This window comes from Lepidochelys olivacea (genome assembly GCF_965140295.1).
Source record: "Lepidochelys olivacea isolate rLepOli2 genome assembly, chromosome: 2".
NCBI classification, from domain to species: domain Eukaryota; kingdom Metazoa; phylum Chordata; order Testudines; family Cheloniidae; genus Lepidochelys; species Lepidochelys olivacea.
Genome location: NC_140412.1, coordinates 237,854,474 through 237,878,812, shown reverse-complemented (window position 1 = coordinate 237,878,812; position 24,339 = coordinate 237,854,474). Strand labels below are relative to the sequence as shown.

The window sequence follows — 24,339 nt, the reverse complement described above, 5'->3', positions numbered from 1 at the left end:
TCTCGCCTATCTCTCTCATTCACAAGTGCTCCTCAAGATCTGGAGGGAAGCTTTGGTGATATTGATAGCTCCAGCCTGGCCCTGCCAACACTGGTATACATCTCTCCTCAAAATGTCCGTGGAAGTCCCAATCACTTTGCCACATTTCCCGGATTTAATAACTTCGGATCATGGCCATCTCCAGTACCCAAACCTCAAGTTGTTGCTTCTCACGGCATGGAAGCTCCATGGCTGAACCTGATGGAGCTCTCTTGCTTGGACTTGGTCAGACAAGTCCTCCTTGGCAGTAGGAAACTCCCAACCAGGGCTACCTACCTGGCCAAATGGAAGAGATTTTCAATCTGGTCGGCACAATGCTGTCCGTCTCTGACACTCGCCTCAATACCACTTACACTGGACTATCTTCTCCATCTTAAGCAGCAGGGGCTGTCCATGTCATCAATAAGGGTTCACTTGGCTGCCATCTCTGCCTTCCACCCAGGCGCAGAGGGCTGCTCAATCTTTTCCAACCCTATGGTCAGCCGTTTCCTGAAAGGTCTCAACAGGCTATATCTGCAAGTCTGACAACTGGTCCCAGCCTGGGACTGGTCCTCTCCAAAGTGATGGGGCCACCCTTCAAACTGCTGCTGATGTGCTTCCTGCTCTATCTCTTGTACAAGGTGGCATTTCTGGTAGCGATAACTTCACTCAGGAGAATGTCTGACTCAAGGCCCTAACATCAGAGCCTCCTTACACGGTATTCTGTAAGGATAAGGTTCAGCTCAGGCCACATCCAGCTTTCCTCCCAAAGAAAAGATGAAAGGACTTCCAATCTCCTCTCAGCGAATTTTGTCATGGATAATGTCCTGCATCCGAGAGTGCTAAAACCTGGCAGAGGTGCCTTCCCCTCCACTCACAGCGCACTCCCCCAGGGCTCAGACTTTTTCAGCAGCGTTCCTAGTGCAGGTTCCCACCCAGGAAATATGCAGGGCAGCAACGGGGGTCCTCAATACATACCTTTACATCGCATTATGCTATCACCCAGCAAGCCAGAGATGACACGGCCTTTGGTAGAGCAGTGCTCCAATCAGTGGACACCTGAACTCTGACCCTGCCTCCGGAACTCAGGCTTGGGAGTCACCTGATTGGAATTGTCTTGAAGAAATACTCGAAGAAGAAAAAATGGCTACTCGCCTTCTCATAACTGTTGTTCTTCGAGATGTGTTGTTCATGTCCATTCCAATACCCACCCTCTTACTCCTCTGTCGCAGTAGCCAGCAAGAAGGAACTAAGGGGGTGGTGGGTCGGCAGTGCCCTATATCGAACGCCATGAAGTCGTGACACCTGGGGGCGCCCAGGCCAACTCTATGGATACTGCTAGAGGGAAATCTTTCAGCTGTCATGCACGTGGCACGCATACGCCTGATTGGAATGGACATGAACAACTCATCTCGAAGAACAACAGTTACGAGAAGGTGAGTAACCGTTTTCTCCTCTTTGTGACTCCGTCCTCCAGCCAGGTCACCATACATGTTCCCTTTCTAGGGGTAGTGTAACAAAGTCTTTCCAGAACAAACTGCCTGCTGTCCTCTGCCTGGCCTGTGCCACATCCCCAGTGGCTGGCAGAGGAACCAGGGCCCACCCTCTAGTTTGGGTTCCAGCTAAGGGGCCTTCTGGTCAGCCGCCAAAGCCTGCACTGTCCTACCTTGCTGCTTTCCCCTGAGACTTCTCCTACCTTCCTGACTTTCCCCCTCTCTGGGTTCACCAACCTCCTAACGCCCTGCTCTCAGGGAGTAACTTTAACCTTCCTTCCTGCAGCCCCCTTCTGTTGCCAGCTTCCTGGCTTATATAGGCCCTACCACCTGTTCTTCCTCAGCTGGGCACCTTCAGCAATTAGGTCCCAGCCATCCCTGGCTTCTCCTTCAGGTGCAGTCTGGGCAATAAATAGGCCTACCTGGCCACCTTAACCCCATCACCCTATCATAGCCCCCTAAATCTCAAAAGTGAGTCGTGGGATTGGGGCACTGAATCAAAAGGGGAACTAGTGACTGAATATTTACAAAGATTCAGAAAGAAGTTAAGCAACATGATGGAAGTGGTGCAAACTGTCCTCACTGATAGCCAGCCCACACGAGGCCTGGTGTGATAGGAATGTTTGTGAAGGCTCTTTTGAGGTGGAGGTTTGGTATTAATGCTTCTCCCTGTAAAAAGGTACAAAATGCAAAACTCATGATAGGGACCTTTTGAGTTTGTGGATAGAGAGAATGAAGTCATGTACAGTATAAAAAGACCCCACAGCAAATTTGCTCCACAGACGGTGTATGTAAGATTTGTTGTGATGAAGAGGAGTCTGAGCCATGACACCTCATTGATTTGATGGCTGAATGCCAGGATAAATCATCACTTGAAAGCACTAAGATATGCAAAGACTTAACCTATAGTGAAAAATCACAAATTCTGGTTGTGTTGCAAAGTCATAAGCATGTACTTTCTAGCATGCCTGAGATGACTCATAAAATGGTCCATAGGATCGACACCGTGACACCCCAACATGCACCTCTCAGGGCATACCAAACCACCGTTAAAGTGCAGGAGAAAATTTGTAAAGAAATACAAAATATACTGGATATGGGAATAACTAAAGAATCTGACAGCTCCTGGACTTCACCTATTGTGTTGAGTAGCTGCTGCACAGGGAACTTAGGGGAGCAGGGAGCTGATAGGGGGCTGCCTGTCCACCCTGGTTCCAAGCCCCCACCAGCTAGCTGCAACTGGCTGCTCTTCCTGCAAGCAGTGGACAAAGCAGGCAGCTGCCAAACAACGTTATAAGGGACCACTGCACAACTTTAAACAAGCATGTTCCCAAATTGATCAGCAACGTAACAACGAAACGTTAACCGGGGCAACTTTAAGTGAGGAGTCACTCTTTACTTCAATATAACAGCACTGAGATATTCTTAATTTTACTATAAGCTAAGTTTATTAATAAGGAACATAGATTTAAGTGCTCCAAAGCAAGAGAAAAAGAGACAGGTACAGTTCAAAACAAAACAAAACAAAAACCACTTCCTAGTGACTAAAACTTAATTTTAGCAAGTTAGAAGCTTTGCCTAAGGAGTTTTGTTACTTACATCAAATTACCAGCATCTCTAGCCCTCCAGGCCAGAGGACCTAAACTTCACAGAGCTAAAAGGTGCTCTCCCCTTTGTTTCCTAAGTGATGGATAACTAGAATATCTGTTTGCACCCCTTATATTTTCCAAAGTCCATTGTCTTGGTTTCATGAGCCAGGAAGAGCTCCTGTAAACTATATGCCCTGGTGTGGTTGTTAAGCTGTTTCCTCTGCTGCTTCTTCGCTTGATTCCTTTGTTTACCTAATACGTAAGATCAGGAAGTTGAGACAGCAGCTGCGGTCTCTCCATCCTGAGCCCTGTCCTGTCCCCACCCTGCTCTATGTGGAGAAAGGGTAAGAAGGGGGCAGGAGTAGGGGGGAGGGGGACATCCTGACATTACCCCCCTTTTTCCCCCCTCCACTGCACAGCAAGCAGGAGGCTCCCGGGAGCAGCTCCAAGGCAGAGGGCAGGAGTAGCACATGGCAGTGGGGGGAGGGACAGCTGAACTTTTCATCAGTAGTTCTCACAGCACTTTACAAAGAAAATCAGCATCATTATCCTGCTTTACAGACATTTGGTTTAGGGGAAGTTGGAAGGTTTGTGTTATTTTAGTGTGTTTTTTATTTGAGTGAGTTTACATTCAACAGTTGCCAGAAGTGCCTGAGGGTTTCAGTGTCTTCACTGAAGCTGACACTAATAAAGTAGAAGGCCCTAGGGTGTCAGTAGATTTGTTTAGAGATGTGGGACCCACCCATCCGCATCAGACTGGGTAGGCAAGGACCTAGAGGGAAAAGAGGAAAAAGGGACCTCTAAGGCTTTGTCCATCCCAGTCCCCACTGTACCTCAATCCCTTTGTCTCTGACTATAGTTTTCTTCTTATGTAAAACAGAGAGGTCAAAACCTGACCCACTGAAGGCAGTGGGAGTTTTGCCATTGACTTTAATGGGGGCCAGGGTTTCACCCAGGGAAGGGACATTTGGGATGGCTGTGGTCCGAGGGATAAGAGTTTTGCAGGGTTCAAGGCTTCCACAAACCGTTGGTACTTGATCCGTTTCGTCTAGGCTTCCTTTTATATGCCATGCAAAAATGCTGCTGTTACCAAGGTGTCAAAAAGGCCCACTGTTGTAATGTAGCAATAACCCCACAATAGGGTGTGTGGGGGCTCATCCGCAGAACTGTGAGCCTCAGACATTGTCAGTGAAACCGAAGTGAGTCTTTATCAGAGCAATAGCTGCGTGTGCACCCTAGTCCAGCACAAGCCTTAGATGCTTCTCAGAACTTCCTGCCCTTCCCTTCCCAAATCCAGTGTCCTGAAAAATTCTAACTCTCTGCCCTGCTCCCTGCATAAATGTCTCCCTGGCTTTGAGTGAAAAAGAAAAAATGGAAACACCTGTGTCAAGGTTCCTTCCCACTCTGAACTCTAGGGTACAGATGTGGGGACCTGCATGAAAGATCCCCTAAGCTTATTCTTAGCAGCTTAGGTTAAAAACTTCCCCAAGGCACAGATTTCTTTCTTGCCTTGGGAACTAGCTTAGGTTAAAAACCTGGTACGCTGCCATCACCAAGCAATTTAAACAAAGAACAGGGAAAGAGCCTGCTTGGAGACGTCTTCCCCCCAAATATCCCCCCAAGCCTGACACCCCCTTTCCTGGGAAGGCTTGATAATAATATCCTCACCAATTGGTACAGGTGAACACAGACCCAAACCCTTGGCTCTTAAGAACAAGGAAAAATCAATCAGGTTCTTAAAAGAATAATTGTATTTAAAGAAAAGGTAAAAGAATCACCTCTGTAAAATCAGGATGGTAAATTCTTTACAGGGTAATCAGCTTCAGAACATAGAGAATCCCTCCAGGCAAAACCTTAAGTTACAAAAAGACAAAAACAGGAATACACATTCCCTCCAGCACAGCGAATTTCACAAGCCAAAAAAACAAAAGAAAGTCTAATGCATTTTCCAGCTAGATTAATTACTAACTTTACAGGAGTTGGAGGGCTTGCATCCTTGATCTGTTCCCGGCAAAGGTATCACATGGACAGACAGACAAAAGCCTTTCCCACCCCCTCCAGATTTGAAAGAATCTTGACCCCTCATTGGCCATTTTGGGTCAGGTGCCAGCGAGGTTATCTTAGCTTCTTAACCCTTTACAGGTGAAAGGATTTTGCCTCTGGCCAGGAGGGATTTTATAGCACTGTATACAGAAAGGGGGTTACCCTTCCCTTTATATTTATGACAACCTGTTTAAAGAGCACTATTTTAATTAATTTCTTCCAGTACATAATCCACATAATACTGCAGTTATCAAGCATCTGAGGCATATTAACTCTTTAGTGGTTGGATTCTCCCCAGCATCACTGGGTCTGTAGTTGACTTGCTCATAAGTAGACTTGGCAGAATTCAATTTTATTTTTGGGTAATACCGATGTTTATTTTTAAGCATTTAAAAAAGATTTTTATCAATTAAAATATTCAGAGTTGTGCAAAATTATGGATTTTAAGCATTTTTATCTATTTAAATTTCACAGTTGCAGGAAATTATGGTGGGGTCAGACAATTATTTAATGGAAGTAGACATCCAGATTCAAAAACTTATAGCATTATTACTGTTAAAACACAAATGGTCAACATCAAATGTCAAAATACACAAAATAAATAACCTTAAATCCAGGGCTATTAATTTCTAAAGCAACATTTTTCTTTTTTGTATATTTGTAAATTTGAATGACTAATCAATGGAAATATTTTGACATCAGTTTGTGTGTGTTCAGTGAAATCAATGTTTGTTGAGATTTACCAATAAAAATATAATCTTACTGTCATAAATGTCAAGGGAAGGGTAAACCCCTTTAAAATCTCTCCTGGCCAGTGGAAAAATCCTCTCACCCGTAAAGGGTTAAGAAGCTAAAGGTAACCTCGCTGGCACCTGACCAAAATACCAATGAGGAGACAAGATACTTTCAAAAGCTGGGAGGAGGGAGAAAAACAAAGGGTCTGTGTCTGTCTGTATGATGCTTTTGCCAGGGACAGAACAGGAATGGAGTCTTAGAACTTAGTAAGTAATCTAGCTAGCTATGTGTTAGATTATGATTTCTTTAAATGGCTGAGAGAAGAGCTGTGCTGAATAGAGTGACTATTCCTGTCTGTGTGTCTTTTTTGTAACTTAAGGTTTTGCCTAGAGGGATTCTCTATGTTTTGAATCTAATTACCCTGTAAGGTATCTACTATCCTGATTTTACAGAGGTGATTCCTTTACTTCTATTAAAAGTCTTCTTGTAAGAAAACTGAATGCTTTTTCATTGTTCTAAGATCCAAGGGTTTGGGTCTGTGGTCACCTATGCAAATTGGTGAGGATTTTTACCAAACCTTCCCCAGGAAGTGGGGTGCAAGGGTTGGGAGGATTTTGGGGGGAAAGACGTGTCCAAACCACGTTTCCCAGTAAACCCAGATAAAGTTTGGTGGTGGCAGTGGAAATCCAAGGGTAAAATAATTTTGTACCTTGGGGAAGTTTTAACCTAAGCTAGTAAAAGTAAGCTTAGGAGGTTTTCATGCAGGTCCCCACATCTGTACCCTAGAGTTCAGAGTGGGGAAGGAACCTTGACACTTACCAAGCCTAATCATCATAAGCAGTTCACTGAACTCCAGTGAATTCCAACTGGATTATCTTGAAGCATCTGTTGAATTTCAGAGGCTGTTGTCTTATTTTGGTGAAATACTATACCTACCACTTTCTCCCAGAGGTATTATTTAAAAAAGGACAGTAATAAACATTGGCTCAAAGAAACCTAAGGGAGTTTCACTGAGAGTTGGGATCCTAACTTCTTCAGGCTCCTCTAAAAATATCGACCTTTCCATATTACCTTTTTTACCCTGAGTGAAATAAGGGCTTTTTTAAAAGCATGAAGGAGGGAAAAGGGGGGGAAGAGAAGAAAAAGAAGAACTAAAATAAGGCAGTGGAAAATGGAAACACTTACTAGATTTTTCTTTTGTTTTCTACTGTATTTATGTGTTTGCTTTTTAATAGTGAGTGGACAATAATGGATACAATTAACTGAGATCAACTTGTTACACTGCGTGCTTTTACATATATTCATTCTGATATTTTTTCATGGATATGTAAACATTCATAAATAAAACAGAAAAAATGTAAGCTAGTAGCATTTGAGACAACATTTTGGTTTACACTATATGGTGAAGAGACAAGACGGGTTTATCCTGGGACCAAGGTGGCAACAACAGTACAAACAATATGTGGTAGCATCATGCCGGCACTTCTTCATTAGAAAAGAAATGATATGTATTCATAAATAACATATGTAATAGGCAAGTAATAATCATATAAATCACAAACAATTGCTAAGATATTGTGTTGTTTTATTTTAGTATATTCATAAATTAAGATGCAATCAAATCAATCTATTATTCATTAATATCAAAACAGAAAAATTATAAAGTTTACATATATTTTATCTCATACACAAATCTGCAAAATAAAGATGTATATACATCAATTTACTGTATTTTTACTAATACAAGTTAACAAAAAATGTGTGCTACATACGGAAGGTATGATACATACAATGAGTAAAGTGCAGTACCAAAACTAAGCTGGTTTGGTGGTAAAGAACTAACTTATTATCATTCAAAGCTTTATTCTACCCAAAGTGTATGATGATTGTTTTGAAATATCACTAGGGTCCTAGTAACTCCAAAGTTTCCAAATTACTACATGAAATGGGTTCCTATAACCAGTTTCCATCATCGATACTTTCTGCTACATGAGTTGTTTTCTCAAGTGACCCACTTTCATTAGAACTTTCTTCTAAAAGTAGTACTAAACTTGACATAGTTGTGTGAGGATCAAGTAGTTTCACAAGGGGTATTTCCACCCTTGTTTCATGAAAGATACGATTCTGTAATGTCATGGCTAACATAGAGTCCATGCCCAGTGATGCAAGTGATGTGTTCATTGTAAGATCACTCGCATTTGTACTACTGAGACAACTCACCAGTGAGGTGAAATAATCTTCAGAATTGACTGGAGATAAAGTCTGAGGGGTTCCTTTTTCAGATAGCTCAAGCTTACTGCCCAGTTCTTCTGAAATGAGTGTATGGAACCGACTTTTGAGTGATGCAAAGCAAGAAAGAACAGAACTGTTTAGCGTTCCAAAATTTAATTTTACTACAGCTTGCTGAGGGTTATTCAGAATTAAGCTTTTTTTTAGATATTCATAAATTTCATGTACCTGCAGAATATCTATGCCTTTGGATTCCAAAATATTTTGAATGTTGTTTTGATTTAGCAATAATCCAAGATTCAAGGCGCCCCAATTAATGGATTGTCCTGAAAGTCCACAATTCCTCCTGTAGTGGCAGAAAACATCCAGGAAAGAATTAGCAGCAGCATAGTTTGCTTGTGTCGAATTTCCAAGAAATGAAGTAACGGAGGAGTAACACACAAAATAGTCAAGTTCCTGCCTTCTGGTAGCTCGGTGGAGATTTATTGCCCCTGCAACTTTGGGACTTAACACTTTCTCAAAGTGAGACAGGTTCAGAGCTTCAAGATGTCCATCATGCAAAACCACGGCACTGTGGAATACACCTTTGATTGGACTCTTTGGAAAGATTGTGTCAATTGAACTGATAGCTTTCTCAACATGTGAGCTAGAAATAACATTACACTGCAAACTGACTATTCTGTTCCCTTTACACTGATTTTGCAAAGCCTTGATTTCTTCTTGCTTCTCACTGCTTGGATTGCTCCTTGAAAGTATCGCAATACAGCCCCCTCCGTTCTGGGCTATAAATTTCACAGTTTCAAATCCAAGCCCAGTAAGTCCCCCTGCCACTATGTAAACTGCATTCTGCTTAAACATTTTCTTCTGTGCTTCATATACTGGTATGTCTGAAATCCTGTTGGTCTTCCCATCCCCCTTCAGCACAGCAAGTGGGATAGATCTGCAGGTGAAATAGGAGGTCGCTGCAGTGTTTGTACTTTCAAAGTTCTCAGTTTGCTGAAAAACAGAATATGATAGGTTTTGAAATTGTTTCATTTGCATTGATTTAATCCAGCCCTGGACAGCGCTTAGGGATCGTTTCAGAGATGCTTTCTGAAAGATACTGATAAGTTTCAATACATGAACACGGATATTTTCTTGATCACTTCCAACTAGGTATCGAAAACATTCAGACCGTTGATTACCATGTACTATCACAAGGTCTTGGAGGTGGGAAAGACGGACTAGAACTTCAGTAGACATTCCATCTACTGGAGGCAGATAAACAAGGGCTTTGCACTGATTTACACGTTGCCACTGATCAGACGTAGGTGTTGCAAGTACTGTTCTCCAGCCCAATTCCCGGGCTGTCAGAGTAAGCACGTTGCACAAAACTGACTGTGGTTCAGTAGAAATAATACCTAAAGTCCCACTGTGTTTCACCTTTGGTAATGTTTGATTTAAAATTTCCCATGCTACCATAAAGTATGACACACAAGATACATTTCTAAAGCATGGAAACTTCTTGATGTTGAAACAAACTGTCCCTGGAACTTTGACTCTTGATGATGCAACAACTGGATAACATGAAGCCACCTGATCTCCCACCTTAACTTTTTTCACTTCACTGCCTACTGCAGTTACTGTGCCACTGAAGTCCAAAGCGAAAAGCTTGTGTTTGTCTATTGTATATGAATTCCAATACAACGTATTCCCAAAGTTACAGCTTGAAACGCTAACAGGAAAATAGTCTTCTGAATGGATGCATACTTTATCAATTTGAACTTCAACACTGTGATTTTCAAGCTGAGTAATGGTATTATTGGCTATTTCCGCAGATAAATCTTTCACTTGGTAAGGATCTGTAGTGTATAAAGTGAACGTCTCTGAGTTCTGAGGAGACTTTGAAGGTTGACTGTAATCCACATCTTTAAATGGTGTGCGTCTGATTTCTGAAGTGTAAATTCTCCCTTGATTGATCCAGATTTCTGGATGATCCTGTCCTTTATATTTTACAATAACATCTGCTAAGACTGAGATGTCCAGTGTACTCAAAGAGCTGATATCAATCATCTGAAATGTGATTCCTGAAACTTCTATTACGCAGGTTCTCGTCATGCCACACAAAGCAAATCCAGGGTTAAGATGATCTACATTTCTATCTGTTGTTCTGTACGTGATTATTCTAACTGAACAACTGGATTTTTTCTCTCTTAATGCCACAATAATTTGGCGATAAGCCTCACAACATTTAGCTAAATGTGCCACCACTTTGCTTGGGAACTCGTCATTTAACTTCTGAATTCCCCACATGAACAAAACTTCCTGGTAGTCTTCAAGCTCCCTTTTCATTTGATGCTGTGCAGTCATTTCTGAACTCTTCGCTTCCAGCAATGTCTCCCAATCTTCATACATAACATATCTCGACTCATTGTGTAAGTATTTTTTGAGTTGCTGAGCTATTCCAAGTTTGTCAGCAAACACAATGACTCTGGGTGCTTCCCCTAAACTTTTTATGGTCTGAGCGGGAAAAATTTCTTTCCACTTATTTTCAAACAGCAAGTCATTGTCTCTTGGAGATGTTGGCTTCATAAAAGTGATCCCAACACGTTTCAGTTCTGCCAAAACAGAGCCACGTTTATCTGTAAAGCATCCACAGACCTCTAAGTAGTTCCTAGTCGATTTGCTTGTTTTCAAATATATCATCATTTCCTCCTCCAAAGGTCTGAAAACTACAAGGCTGCCTATGCCAGAAGGAAAGCCTGCTCTGGTTTGGAAAGTTTTTGTCGACATGACAGCTGTCATCTGTAGAAAACAGTCTAACAGCACTGGATGGATATAATAGTCAGACATCTCTTCTCTGGTCTCTCTGTTCACCTTTATGCTGGTTATAGCTTCTTTTAGCTCTTCACAGTAAAATACATCCCTTAACTGTCTGAACATGGAACCATATTGAAATCCAACCTGAGACAGTGTTTCATAAACCTCATCTGCTGTAACTACTGATTTACACCTCTGAAAGATGTCTTGAAAGGAGATGCTGTTTTCTTCCACCACAGGTTCAGACTTCTTTGTAATTTGTCCTGATGCATAAACTGCAACTGAGGATGACAGTATTCTGAAATCTGTCACTGATTTTTGTGATGCCAATTCTATCTTTAAAACATGGGACTTCTGGTTTAAAACACATGGTGCCAAAAAATTGATATTAATCTGACAAGTACTTAAAGGCACTTTCGGCCTCGAGCTACTCATCACAGACGCCAAAGCGAGCTCTACAAAAAATGCACCTGGAACTAAAGCAACACCATTGTTCTTGTGCTCATATAAATAGGGTGCTAATGCCTGGGACACTGGGCAGTTGAATTCAGTGTTGTCGTTGTTCAAACTGTAAATCAAAGGATGATTTGAGTTTACAGCTCTTCGATTTGCTTGTTGATGGATGTCCAAATAGCCCATTAGCTTCTTACGATCAAACTGATACCTGGGAAACGCTGCTGGAATACTTTGATACCCTTCACAAAAGTGATGCCAGTCAGGATTATATCCCAGTTCAAAGAGATTCCCTGCAAGAGTAAGAAGCGTCTGATATTCTTTATCAGTTTGCAAGGAGGACAAAACTCTAGTTTGTTTGCCTAGCGTTTCCATTATATACCTCTGTAATGCTCTTTCAGGGCCTATTTCAACAAACACAACATTGTCCTTTTCTCTAGCTGAAGTCACTATGGCCTGTGTGAAAGCAACAGGATCTCGAGCATGTCGGGCCCAGAACTTGCCTGTAGTGAAATCATCTGCGGAAGCAGCCTTCCCAGTCAGTGTTGAAATCACTTCAATTTCCGGCTTCTGTTTTTCCAAATGCTGTAAATGTTCCATCATCTCCTTTACTATTGGATCCATCATGTGGCTGTGGTACGCAGTTGGGACATGTAAAACATGAAGAAATATGTCTCTCTTGCTGAACAGTTGAGCTAGTTTTTTCTGAAGGGCACTCACAGCGTCTGCGTCTCCAGACAAGGTACAGGAAGAAGGGCTGTTAAAAGCTGCAATGCACACCTTCCCAGAATACGGGCTGAGGGCTTCTGATACTTCTTGAACAGGGATGTTACCAACTACCAACATTCTGCCTCCAGTAACCTTCGCCTGTAACCTACTCCTGTGATAAATTACTTTGACGGCATCTTCAAGGGACAGAAACCCTCCACAATGGGCAGCAGCAATTTCTCCAACTGAATGGCCAACAGCAGCCACTGGCTTAATTCCCCAGTGTTTCAGAAGAGAAGTTAAGGCAACCTGGAGAGTAAAAAGCAATGGCTGGGCAATTTCTGGCCTTGAGAAATCCTCACATTCACTTTCTGTTAATTCCAGGAGGCTGATGGGTACATACTGCTGAAATAACATTTCTATTTCTTTACATTTGTCTCTGAATACTGCCTCTGAACTCCATAATGTCTTGCAGATCCCTTTGAAATTTACTCCATTAGCACAAAACACAAAAACTAGTTGTGGAGTCATCTTTGATGGAGTTATTTCTGTTTTAGCTGCTAATGCAACTTGTTGCTGTAAATGTCGAAGAGAGTTTGTAACAAATGCTTGTCTGTACTTGTAATTTACATGGCTTCTTCTACAGGCAGATGTATAGGCCAGATTTGGGAGAGTTACTGAGGTGCTTATGTTTAACTGCTCAGCTGTGTCTTCCATTGTCAAGTTGAGGGATTTGCTTGAAGCCGCAGAGAGTACAAATAATTCAATCGGTCGTTTAAAAGAGGGAAGAACCTGTGTTTGCTTGAACTGTCTGACAACAACATGGGCATTGGTTCCCCCAAATCCAAAACAGTTGACACCAGCTACTCTTCCAAATTCTCTCGACTCTTCCCATTTCTCTACAGTCGTTGGAATTGATAGATTTAATTTTTCTGTATTTATGCTACTAATATCCTCTCTGTAGTGCAAAGATGGAACAATCGTTTCATGGTGCATCATTAAAAGAACTTTAATTAATGCAGCTGCCCCAGCAGCTGATTCAGCATGGCCAACATTCCCTTTAACAGAACCAATCTTTAGAACAGGCATTTCAGGAGATCTGTTATTACCAATGATGCTACCTAGGCTCTCTGCTTCTGTAGGATCTCCAGCAGGAGTTCCTGTGCCATGTGCTTCAACATACTGCACAACTGATGGGTCAACATGAGTCAGATAAATGCTGCGTAGTAACTTTTCCTGTGCTGTCTGAGATGGTCTTGTGATTGGAGTCACGGATCTGCCATTCTGATTTACTGCACTGATGTTTATAACTCCCCATATTCTGTTGTGGTCTTCTAGTGCCTGTTTCAGAAGAAGGAATTAATGTATGAGATCATTTGGAATTTTTACAATGTAAGGAAGACCACAAAAGCAAGAGCAGACAGAACATTTTCTTTTATTGTTCAGTGTACTCTTCTCTCTTACACTAGGATAAGTGCCTAAATATTTTACCCCTGGATATTAACTTCACAGTCGAAGAGTTGCATCTAAAGCTGTGAATATGTCCTCCTATAGGAGGACATATTAGAATGGGAATTACACAGTCCTGGTTACCTGGAAATCTCATTTTTGGAAGCTCTATGAAAATAAACCTACCTTTTTTAGTGGCTTCAGTAAAAGAACACCACAGCCTTCTCCCCTTCCGTAACCATTTGCCTTTTTAGTAAAGGGCTTACTCATCCCCTCGGGAGAGATCATTTTTGCTTTACTCAGAGATACGAAGGTGCGGGGATCTATAATGCAGTTCACTCCTCCACACAGAGCCGCTTCACAATCTCCTGTAGTAAAATAAATGTCTGACTGTTTTCCACCTTCTGTGCGTCTCTACAGATTTACATTAATACACTGCAGTAATATATCGAATCGCTACCATTGCCCATTAGTGATAAAATGAAAGAATTTGCAGAGAGATTATAAAAACAGAACTGACCCAGTGAAAGTTCATAGACATATTCAAACTTTCAGGCCCTGAAACCCAACAGATGGTAAAATTCTCAGTGTTTGGAAAGGGCCTGAGTAGACAGCAGCATATTAATAGGAGCCATTGAGAGAGTAAACACCTCTTGGTCTTTTATAAAAACAAAAAACATCCACCCCTTCATGAATCATGACAGTGTGATTTGGAAGAATGGCAGACACTAACAATTTAGCAGCTCCCTGAAAAACAAAGGCCTACATCTTCTATGGGTACCAAAAATCAGTGATAGTGTTTGACAGTTGCTGCTGCCTGTCACAGCTGGTATAAAGCCCTGTAACCCATACTGGTGGAACTGAGGCTGCAAACTTTAATTTTGTTCATTTTTGGTAACGGTAAAAAACAAATGCTTTTAGCCCTTACCAGCTGTGACATTAGTCAAATTCCAGTGAGACACTGCACATATATACCTTAGTAACTTAACTACAGTATCAACCCTCATTGATTTGCTTATTTACTTTTCGTCCCAGTACCTTGTTTAACTGCTTGTGAAGCATAATGCAAAGCAAAAAGAAACGATGAGCATGCAGTATCGATGGAAAGTGATGGTCCAGTCAGATTAAAAGTGTATGAAATCCTGTTAGCAGCTATGCTTACTGCTACCCCAGTTCCATCATAATGATTTATTTCAGTTACTGCTCTGCTTGTTATGATCTCATAGTCTCGATTCATAAGACCTGTAAAAACAGCAGATGTTTCATGTTAACATGAGGGATTAAAATAGATGATCAGATCCAAACCTAGTGGTGTTCTTTGCTCTCCTAGTTTTATCCTGTGCCACCCAACATCAGCACCTAGAGTGAAATCCTGGCTGTATTGAAGTCAATGGCAAAACTCCCATTGACTTCAGTGGGGCCAGGATTTCACTCCTTATCTACATATTTGACACTTGAAATTTGTCTAAAGGTATTAAATGACATGAAGGCCTTGTCTGCAAGAGAAAGTTGCACAGGTCTAACTAAAGGTGTGATTCTAAATTGATTCAGTTAAACTGGGACAAACCCCTATTTTGATTTAACTTAAACAGATTCCTAATTAACCTAAACTAAACCAAAATGAGCCTGGGTTAAAACTAAAACAGAGTCCATGGAACCTTTTGCACTATTTTAACTGAATGGGTTTTAAAATCACACCTTTAGTGAAACCAGCACAACTTGCTTGGGTAGCCCAGGCCTTAGTGCTCGATATTGACACAGCCCTCTGCAGCTGAGCAGGGCAGTGAGGCCATATAAGAACCATCTCCATCCCATGTGGCCATGCAGGGCTTAGCTGGCTTATGAGACATTGGGTTGAGTGAGGCAAGAGGAGGAGCTGCACTCCCAATAGACTTCCTGTGAGCAGACAGGTGAGGGGAAAGGGGCCGTGTTACTGAATCTGTGGGCATGCAGCCCTGCAGTGGGAGGAGCTGGACCAGTCCAGCTGGAGCACCAGGAGCTGGAGGCACAAAGGCTGCCAGAGTCGTCAGGAGTGCAAGGGAAGCATCCACAGCGCTACCTCCATCCGGAGAGCACACTGTCCACCCCCTCCTGAGCCAGGCAGTGCTGTTTGTGATTTAGACTTAGGGTATCATTTATGTAACAATGAACAATACAATTAATTCATTAGACAATGTGAACTGTACATAACATACACCATTCAGCATTGTTCAGAGCATGGTAGCTTTAGATATTCCATCATTAGATGAATAAAGTTAGATAACTATGTAAAGTATACGAAAATGTGTACTATTTTCCAAGATGCTAAATTTATGAATTGGTTCACCACTAGCCTGCTAGCTTACCAACAAAAACCCCTGTTTTGCTGCCACTGGCATGTTCCATCGTGACTCCTGCATCCTCCAGTGCTCTGTACGTGCATTCCAGGAGTAACTTTTGTTGAGGATCCATGCGCTCAGCTTCCAGATCATTAATTCCAAACAGCTTGTTGTCAAATGTGTTAAATCTAAGACATACAAATCAGGAAATGGCATGAGATTCTTATAAGGAAGCTAGGGAAATGTGGTCTAGGTGAAATTACTATAAGGTGGGTGAATAACTGGTTGAAAGAGTGTAATCCAAGAGTAGTTAGCAATGGTTTGCTATCAAACTGGGACAACATATCTAGTGGGGTCCCATGTAGGTCAGTGCTGGGTCCGGTACTATTCAATATTTTCATTAATGATTTGCATAATGAAGTGGCAAGTATGCTTATGAAATTTGTGGATGACACCAAGCTGGGAGGAGCTGTAAGCACTCTGAAGGACAGGATTAGAATTCAAAACACCTTGATAAATTATAGGATGGGTCTGAAATGAACAAGATTAAATTCAGTAAAGGCAAGTGCAAAGTCCTGCACTTAGGAAAAAAAAACAAATGTACAACTACAAAATGGGGAATAACTGACTAGATGGTAGTACTGCTGAAAAGCATCTGGGAATTATCGTGGATCACAAATTTAATATGAGTCAACAATGTGAAGCAGTTGTGAAAAAAGCGAATATCATTTTACGGTGTATTAACATGAGTATGCATCACACATGAAGTAATTGCCCTGCTTTACTTGCCAACTTTCTAACTCTAAACATAGTTAAACTCTGGAATAGGGTTCCAATGGAGGTTGTGAAACCCCCATTACCGAGGTTATTAAGAACAGGTTAGACAAATACCTATCATGAATGATATAGGTTTACTCGGTCCTGCCTCAGTGCCGGGGACGGGACTTGATGATTTCTCAAGGTCCCTTCCAGCCTTACATTTTTATGATTCTATGATATTTGCAGCATGCACTATGAGAGAGTTTATTGTGTTGCATAGTCAATTGTGATTAAATGACAAGCCAAACCTCTGTATCCCTCCAGGAAAATTTCACATCAGAAACTAGCATGCCAGTTAAGCTACAAATGTACAAAGTACAAATGTGACCATAATGTAATTAAATGTAATATCCTTGTAGCAGGGAAAATTACAAAGGAAGCTAGTTAAAGAGAAATTAAAAGAAACGGTCATAAGAATAGGTTTCAGAGTAGCAGCTGTGTTAGTCTGTATCCACAAAAAGAAAAGGAGTACTTGTGGCACCTTAGAGACGAACAAATTTATTTGAGCATAAGCTTTCGTGAGCTACTGCGCACTTCATTGCATGATGTGAGCTGTAGCTCATGAAAGCTTATGCTCAAATAAATTTGTTAGTCTCTAAGGTGCCACAAGTACTCCTTTTCTTTTTGTCATAAGAATGAAACGCCTGCAAACACCATAATAAAGGTCCACACTAAATGTATATCCAAAATTTTAGAAAAGTAAGAGGACCAAAAAAATGCCACCATGACAAAAAGAGGTGGTTAGAAGAAAAATGATATCTTTTAAAAAGGGGAAGTCAAATCTTACTGAGGAAAACAGAAAGGAGCATAAACTCTGGCAAGTCAAGTAAAAGTATAATGAGGGAGGCCAAAAAAGAATTTGAAGAGCAACTAGCAAAAGACACAAAAACTAACAGCAAAAAAATTTTTAAGTACATCAGAAGCAGGAAGCCTCCAAAACAATCAGTGGGGCCACAGGATGATTGAGGTGCTAACGGAGCATTAAAGTAAGACTAGACCATTGTGGAGAAGTTAAATGAATTCTTTGCATTGGTCTTCACGGCAGAGGATTTGAGGGAGATTCCCACACCTGAGTCATTCTTTTTAAGTGACAAATCTGAGGAATTGTACCAGATTGAGGTGTCAGAAGAGGAGGGTTTGGAACAAACTGATAAATTAGAAAGTAATACATCACCAGGACCAGATGGTATTCACCCAGGAGTTCTGAAAGAACCCAGATATGAAATTGCAGAACTACTAACTGTGGTATGTAACCTATCACTTAAACAAGCTTCTGTACCAGATGACTGGAGGACAGGAAACAGAATGCTGATTTTTTAAAAAAGGCTCTAGAAGTGATCCTGGAAATGAAAGGCCAGTAAGCTTAACTTCAGGATCAGGCAAATTGGTTGAAACTATAGAAAAGGACAAAATCATGAGACACATAGATGAACAAGGTATGTTGGGAAAGATTGAGCATGGCTTTTGTAAAGGGAAATCATGCCTCATCAATTTATTATAATTCTTTGAGGGAGTTTAGTAGGAAGTGGACAAGGATGAGCCAGAAACCCTTTGACAAGATGTCACACCAAAGGCTCTTAAGCAAAGTAAGCAGTCATGAGATAAGAAGGAAGGTCCTCTCATGTATCAGTAATTTGTTAAACGATTGGAAACAAAGAGTAAGACTAACGGGTCAGTTTTCACAGTGGAGAGAGGTTAATAGCAGGGATTCCGAGGATATGTACTAGGAACCGTGCTGTTCAATATATTCATAAATGAGCTGTAAAAGGGGATAAATAGTGAGGTGGCAAAGTTTGCAGACAATACAAAATTACTCAAGATACTTGAGTACAAAGCTGTCTGAAGAATTACAAAGGGGTCTCACAAAACTGGGCGACTGGGCAACAAAATGGCAGGTGAAATTCAATGTTGACTAGTGCAAAGTAATGCACATTAGAACACCGAATCCCAACTATACATACAAAAAGGTGGGATCTAAAGTAGCTGTTACCACTCAAGAAAGATCTTGGAGGTATCATGAATAGTTCTCTGAAAACATCCACTCAATGTGCAGCAGCAGTAAAAAAACCTAACAGAATGTTAGGATCCATTAGGAAAGGGAAAAATATTGACAAGAAATATCGTAATGCCACTATATAAACCCATGGTATGCCCACAACTTGAATACTGTGTGCAGTTCTGGTCGACCCATCTCAAAAAAATATATATTAGAACTGGAAAAGTACTGAGGGGGCAACAAAAATGATTAGGGGCATGGACCAGCTTCTATATGAGGAGAGACTAAAAAGACTAGGAATGTTAGGGTGACCAGATGACAAGAACAAAATATTGGGACACATGGGGGGGCAGCCACAGGCTCACCCACCCCACCCCCAGGGCCAGCTCTAGGATTTTTGCCGCCCCAAGCAAAAAAAAAAGCTGGAGTGCCACTGAAGCAAAATATCAGGACAAATGGCGTCCCGACCATACATTGGTCGGGACATGGGACAAACAACTAAATATCAGGACAGTCCCGAACATCTGGTCACTCTAGGGAATGTTCGTCTTAGAAAAGGGATGACTAAGGAGGAATATGATAGTGATCTATAAAATCTTGAATTGTGTGGAGAAAGTGAATAAGGAAGCATTGTTTACTCATTCACATAACACAAGAACCAGGGATAACCCAATGAAATGAATAGGCAGAAGGTTTAAAAGAAACATAAGGAAGTACTTCTTCACACAATGCACAGTTAACTTATGGAACTCATTGCCCGGGGCGTAGTTGAAGGTGAAGATTATAACTGGGTTGAAAAAAGAATTAAATAAGTTCATGGTCCATCAAAGGCTATTAGTGAAGATTGTCTTGGTGTTCCTAGTCCTCCGACTCCTAGAAGCTGGGACAGGACGACAGGGGATGGGTCACTCAAATTTGCCCTGTTCTGTTCATTCCCTCTGAAGCATCTGGCACCAGTCACTGTCAGAAGACAGGATACTGGGCTAGATGAATCATTGGTCTGACCCAGCCTGGCTGTTCTTATGTTGTTCTTCTATCTATGTTAAGCACTATCTCCAAAAATATTTATCTTTACAACAGTATATTTACCAAATAGCCAGAGGGATTCACTAAAAAACCAACTATATAAAGAATTGAAATAAATAATGGAAGAAAAAAATATTAAGAGAAAAATATTTTTTAAAATGTTATACCACTAACCTAGAGAAATAAGATTATTATTCACATTTATAAATAATAATAATATATAACTATATAAAAATTAGCTATCAATATAGCACTGTCAGGTTTCACAATAAAAGTGGTTCGAAAAGTTCCAGTGAAACTTTTTTTTAGTCAGAAATCGCTGATTTGTGAAAATCAAAATGATCTGCAGAGACAGTTTGGTACCAATGAAGTTCCAATGGAACCCGGGCAGAGGATTCCTAGGGTGTCCCATAGAGTCAAGCTCCACTGCCCTGTTTTTTTAGAAAAAACATGAATGGAAACAGTTTGATTTTTCCAAAACAGAAAATTTCAGAATTTCAGACTTTTTGAAATGTCAGCATTTCCTGTGGAATGGAAATTCTGAGTTTCAACCAGCTCATCTTATGAACAAGGGGCCAGATTCTCAGATGGTGTACATTTTGGTAGCTCTTTTCAAGCCAATGCTAATCACTTCACTGGGAACAGGATTACATTTTAACATCTAATGTAAGAAATTTGACTAATGGTTTAGGAGCATGGAAACAGGCTTACCCATCAAGAAGTGCAGCTCGCGTCGTGCATATTTTTCCTGGTTTGTTATCATCTGGATCATACCATTCTCTGGTATTGAATCTTTCTGGGGTTATTTCTACGGTACAGTTTCTGCCCTCCACCAGTACTTTCCAGAAATTTTCAATTCCTTCTCCTGTTGCATCAATATTTTTTAAAACTAGATTAAATGTTTTTCCCCCTCAACAGCACATACCAACATAGAAACCCTCCTAGATCTACCTTGTAAAAGTAAAATTTTATATCGTCTTTTTTTTAAAAATGACTGGAGATAAGGAAATGTAAATTCCGCAGTGACAAGGAATTTAAAGTTCTGCAAATAAACGGTGTTTCTGTTACTTCTTGCATGCCGAGTATTTACAAAATAACAAAACAAAAAAGCAAACCCCACAAAATCCTGTTGTCTCCATTTTGAGAAGCGTTGGGATTTTTTCATAGCTATTAATGACCTAGCTATTTTCCTAGCTATTAATGGCATCAGAGACATTCACGTCTGCAATGAAGCATATACAATATATACCGATCACAATTCAATATTTATCAGTGTGCACAAACTACCTGCTTTCCTGCATCATGGTATGTGTAATCCTGTCCACTGTTGTGTTGACATAAGTTAACTTCACTGAAGTCAATGGCATTTACACAGATGTAAAACTGTTGTGATGTGGCCTGTTACTGTTCGTTGTAATGTACAGTCTTTGTTCTTTTCAAAGGCAAATTTCACGTTCATACACTAGGTTACACTGTCTGGTTTGTTTCTAGAAATATAGGTCCTTGGTGTTTTATTGGGGGTAGAGGTCAAGTTTTATCTTCCCAGAAATAGAGCTGCAGTTGCACAGAGATGATCTGTAAAGGGTTTAGTTGTCTTTTCACTGACTGCACGGTGCTTTCCATCTCTTGAGGGCTAATAAAACGATAGGCTGCACAGGTAGTGACTCCTCTAGTGACACTTCCCACTGTAAGCCTCTATTGTCAGTTATTTATAACTTTGCCCATGTTTTGTCGCTTAGGCTGCTGGTGTACTAAGACCACAACCTATCATCCTGATCAATATTTCTCACTGTTTCCTTTTACTCCCCCGTCTGTCTGTATCCATCTGTTGTTTCTTGTCTTATACTTAGATTGTAGCCTCCTTGGGGCAGGGACTGCCTTGTTATTCTGTGTTTGTACAGTGCCTAGCACAATGGGATCCTGGTCCATGACTGGGCTCCTAGGCGCTACAATAATACAAATAACAATCATGTAAAATCTTATAATCATTTAATTGAGAAGCTCTTGAACCTCAATGCTTTGGAGAAAGGACTTGAAATTAGACACCATGGTCACTCTGGAGACAGGTATGTGCCTTTTCCCATCCCCGTGAAAATTTGCCCCAAACTTGGCCAAAGTATAACCTTCTGAAAAATCTCAGTTTGCACATGCTCAGTAGGGGTTTGTTAGAATTTGGCAACTAAATTCTCTGAAGATTCCATTTACACATGAGCATGTTCCACCTCCTGCATATGCCAGGGGTGGCCAAATGTACTGACCCTCCGAGCCACATACAACAATCTTCAGAAGTTCAAGAGCCAGGTGTGCCTGCCAGGGCTCGGGGCTTCTGCCCTGCAGGAGTCACCTGCCAGGGCTCGGGGCCGCAGCCCCATTCCTGCTGAAGCCCTGAGCCTGGCAGGAGCACCCCACGGGGTTGAAGTCTCAAGGCCCCCCTCCCCTCTGGACAGAAGCCCCTATCCCACCACCCTGTTGCAAGGCAGAGGTCTCGAGTGCCTCCCCCACCCCAGTCTGCTAGGTGAAGAATGTGGGGGGGCTCCGCGAGCCGTACTTTAACTATAAAAGAGCTGCATGTGGCTCGCGAGCCACAGTTTGGCCACCCTGGCATATGCGCTATCCCTGCCAAGTGACTGAGCATGCTCCAATCCTGAGATGCAAGAATGAGCAGAACTTCCCCTGCAATTGCTGCTTCTGGCTGCTGCAGACCTGTAAAGAGATTGTCTTTCTTCTGTGCTCAATGCTCCCACTTCTGGTGGCCAGGCAGCAAGGAGAAAGAGAAAACAGCCTGACTTGAATGCAGAGGAATGGGAAGTGGGGTGGAAGAGATGGAGGGCAGGGAAGGAAGGCAGTTAAGAGCTAGGAGTGGGGGGACAGGGGCAGGAGCAGTGGCAGGGGGTCAGAAGATGAGGGAGAAAAGAACAAAGGGGGGGTGCAGGAGCCAGGGATGAGAGTATAGAAGTGAGAGGAAAGAAGCGGAAGAATCTGTATGGGGCGGGGGATGGACATGCAGGAGCCAAGGGATAGCAGAGGGGGAGGAGACAGGTGCACAAACTGGGAGTGGGGGATGGGAATGGGACGGGAAGAGGGGCAGAAGGATCCATAACCACTAGAGAACATTTCCCTAAAGAAACTGGATTTGAACCTATTACTCCTGAGTCTCAACATTACTTTGCTGTATCACAAATAGCTGTGAAACCCACTGGCAAAGTGTGTATGTCTCATTCTCCTGTAGTGACAAATCCACCTAGATTAAGATACCAGCCTTCTAGTGCTCTCAAGTACTCCATAAATCTAGTATAGTTTATAAAGTTCTGCCATACCTCAAGTTGCCAGAACAGTTTGTGTATGAGAGAAAGAATAATGTCAAACCCTGATAATATGTAATAAAACAACCACGTTATCTGAAAGCTGACACATACTTCTTGGTTGCTGCATGACCTTGTCAGTAATCCCCACAGATCTCAGATTTTCAGGAGTATTTCTGTTCCTCTAATAGCTACAGAATAACACCACCACATTCTTTTCAGTTAGCAGCTTACAGGAAAATGCAGACTCAGGATAAAGCATGGATCTCAGTGGGTTGAACCTGCTTACCCCGGGTCTCAATATGGCCTGTAGCCTACAAATGACCCCACTTTTTAGTCCAGGTGAACAGTTCTTTGCAGTGTTTTAACTGTGTTGGTCCCAGGATATCAGAGAGATAAGGTGGGTGAGATATATTTTATTGGACCAACTTCCAGTGGTGAAAGAGCCAAGCTTTCAAGCTACACAGAGCTCTGAACTGAACTCTTGACAGTCATGTTAAAAAACTCATGAGTTTTACAAGGTGTTCTTAAATAACATTTTGGGTTAGGTTTGCTCTAAATATCAAAGCAATGAAAATCTGCCTCATGTTTACCGGTGCGAAGAAACAATTAGTAGAGATTGGGTCCCATCCTGCTGTGATGGAGGTAGAAGCCAGGAGAACAGAGAGGAATGTGTACTCACAGAGGTTAATGCTTTGGGCCTAATCAAAGCCAATATAGTCAATGGGAGAATTCCTGGTAACTTCAATGGGCTTAGGATCAAGCCTTTTATTTGTCATAAACAGGAAGTAACACAGTCAGTCACACTACTTCCTGGAGCAGTGAGACTTACAGTATTAACTTCTAAATGTCTTCTCTGAACTTAAAACATCAGGGAGTGTTCCAAATCTAAACCCAGATCCTCATTTTGTAGTTTGAACCTACTAATAATGCCATCCCTTCCATATATTACTACATATTGCACAGTAGTGCAAACTTACTGTAGATATCTTATCACATAGTAAAACAAAGAGGGGATTGAATGATAGCACTCTTCAATACTCTATCAGTATTGTGATTTGTATTTATTCAAAACTTACCTCCAGGAAAATTGCATCCTATTCCCACAATGGCAATTTCATCTCCAGTCGCTGTCATTTTTTCAAATCTATTCTTAAACTGCAAAATATACTTTTAGATGTCACATGATTCAAATGAAAGTATATTTCTCTCATTAAATAAATATTCTTGCAGAAGCTGAACTTGCCATAATCACACACATCCAGCCAAAGCTTGATTAATCTCGAGCATTCTGTGTGGGCTGTGTGGGATTCATACCCCCAAATGGTGACCAGATTGCTACTATCCCCGTCTGTCTGATAG

General features: G+C 41.5%; 1 protein-coding gene across 1 annotated transcript; it reads right to left on the bottom strand.

The window, feature by feature from the left end:
- Positions 1-7,831: 7,831 nt before the first annotated feature.
- Positions 7,832-24,114, bottom strand: LOC311517153 (phthioceranic/hydroxyphthioceranic acid synthase-like; the record flags this gene model as incomplete). Its single annotated transcript, XM_084621725.1, has 6 exons — positions 7,832-13,408; positions 13,703-13,884; positions 14,555-14,758; positions 15,862-16,022; positions 20,387-20,540; positions 24,057-24,114. 6 exons carry the CDS (start codon positions 24,112-24,114, stop codon positions 7,832-7,834), a joined length of 6,336 nt encoding a protein of 2,111 aa, XP_084477851.1.
- Between the last annotated feature and the right edge of the window lie 225 nt (positions 24,115-24,339).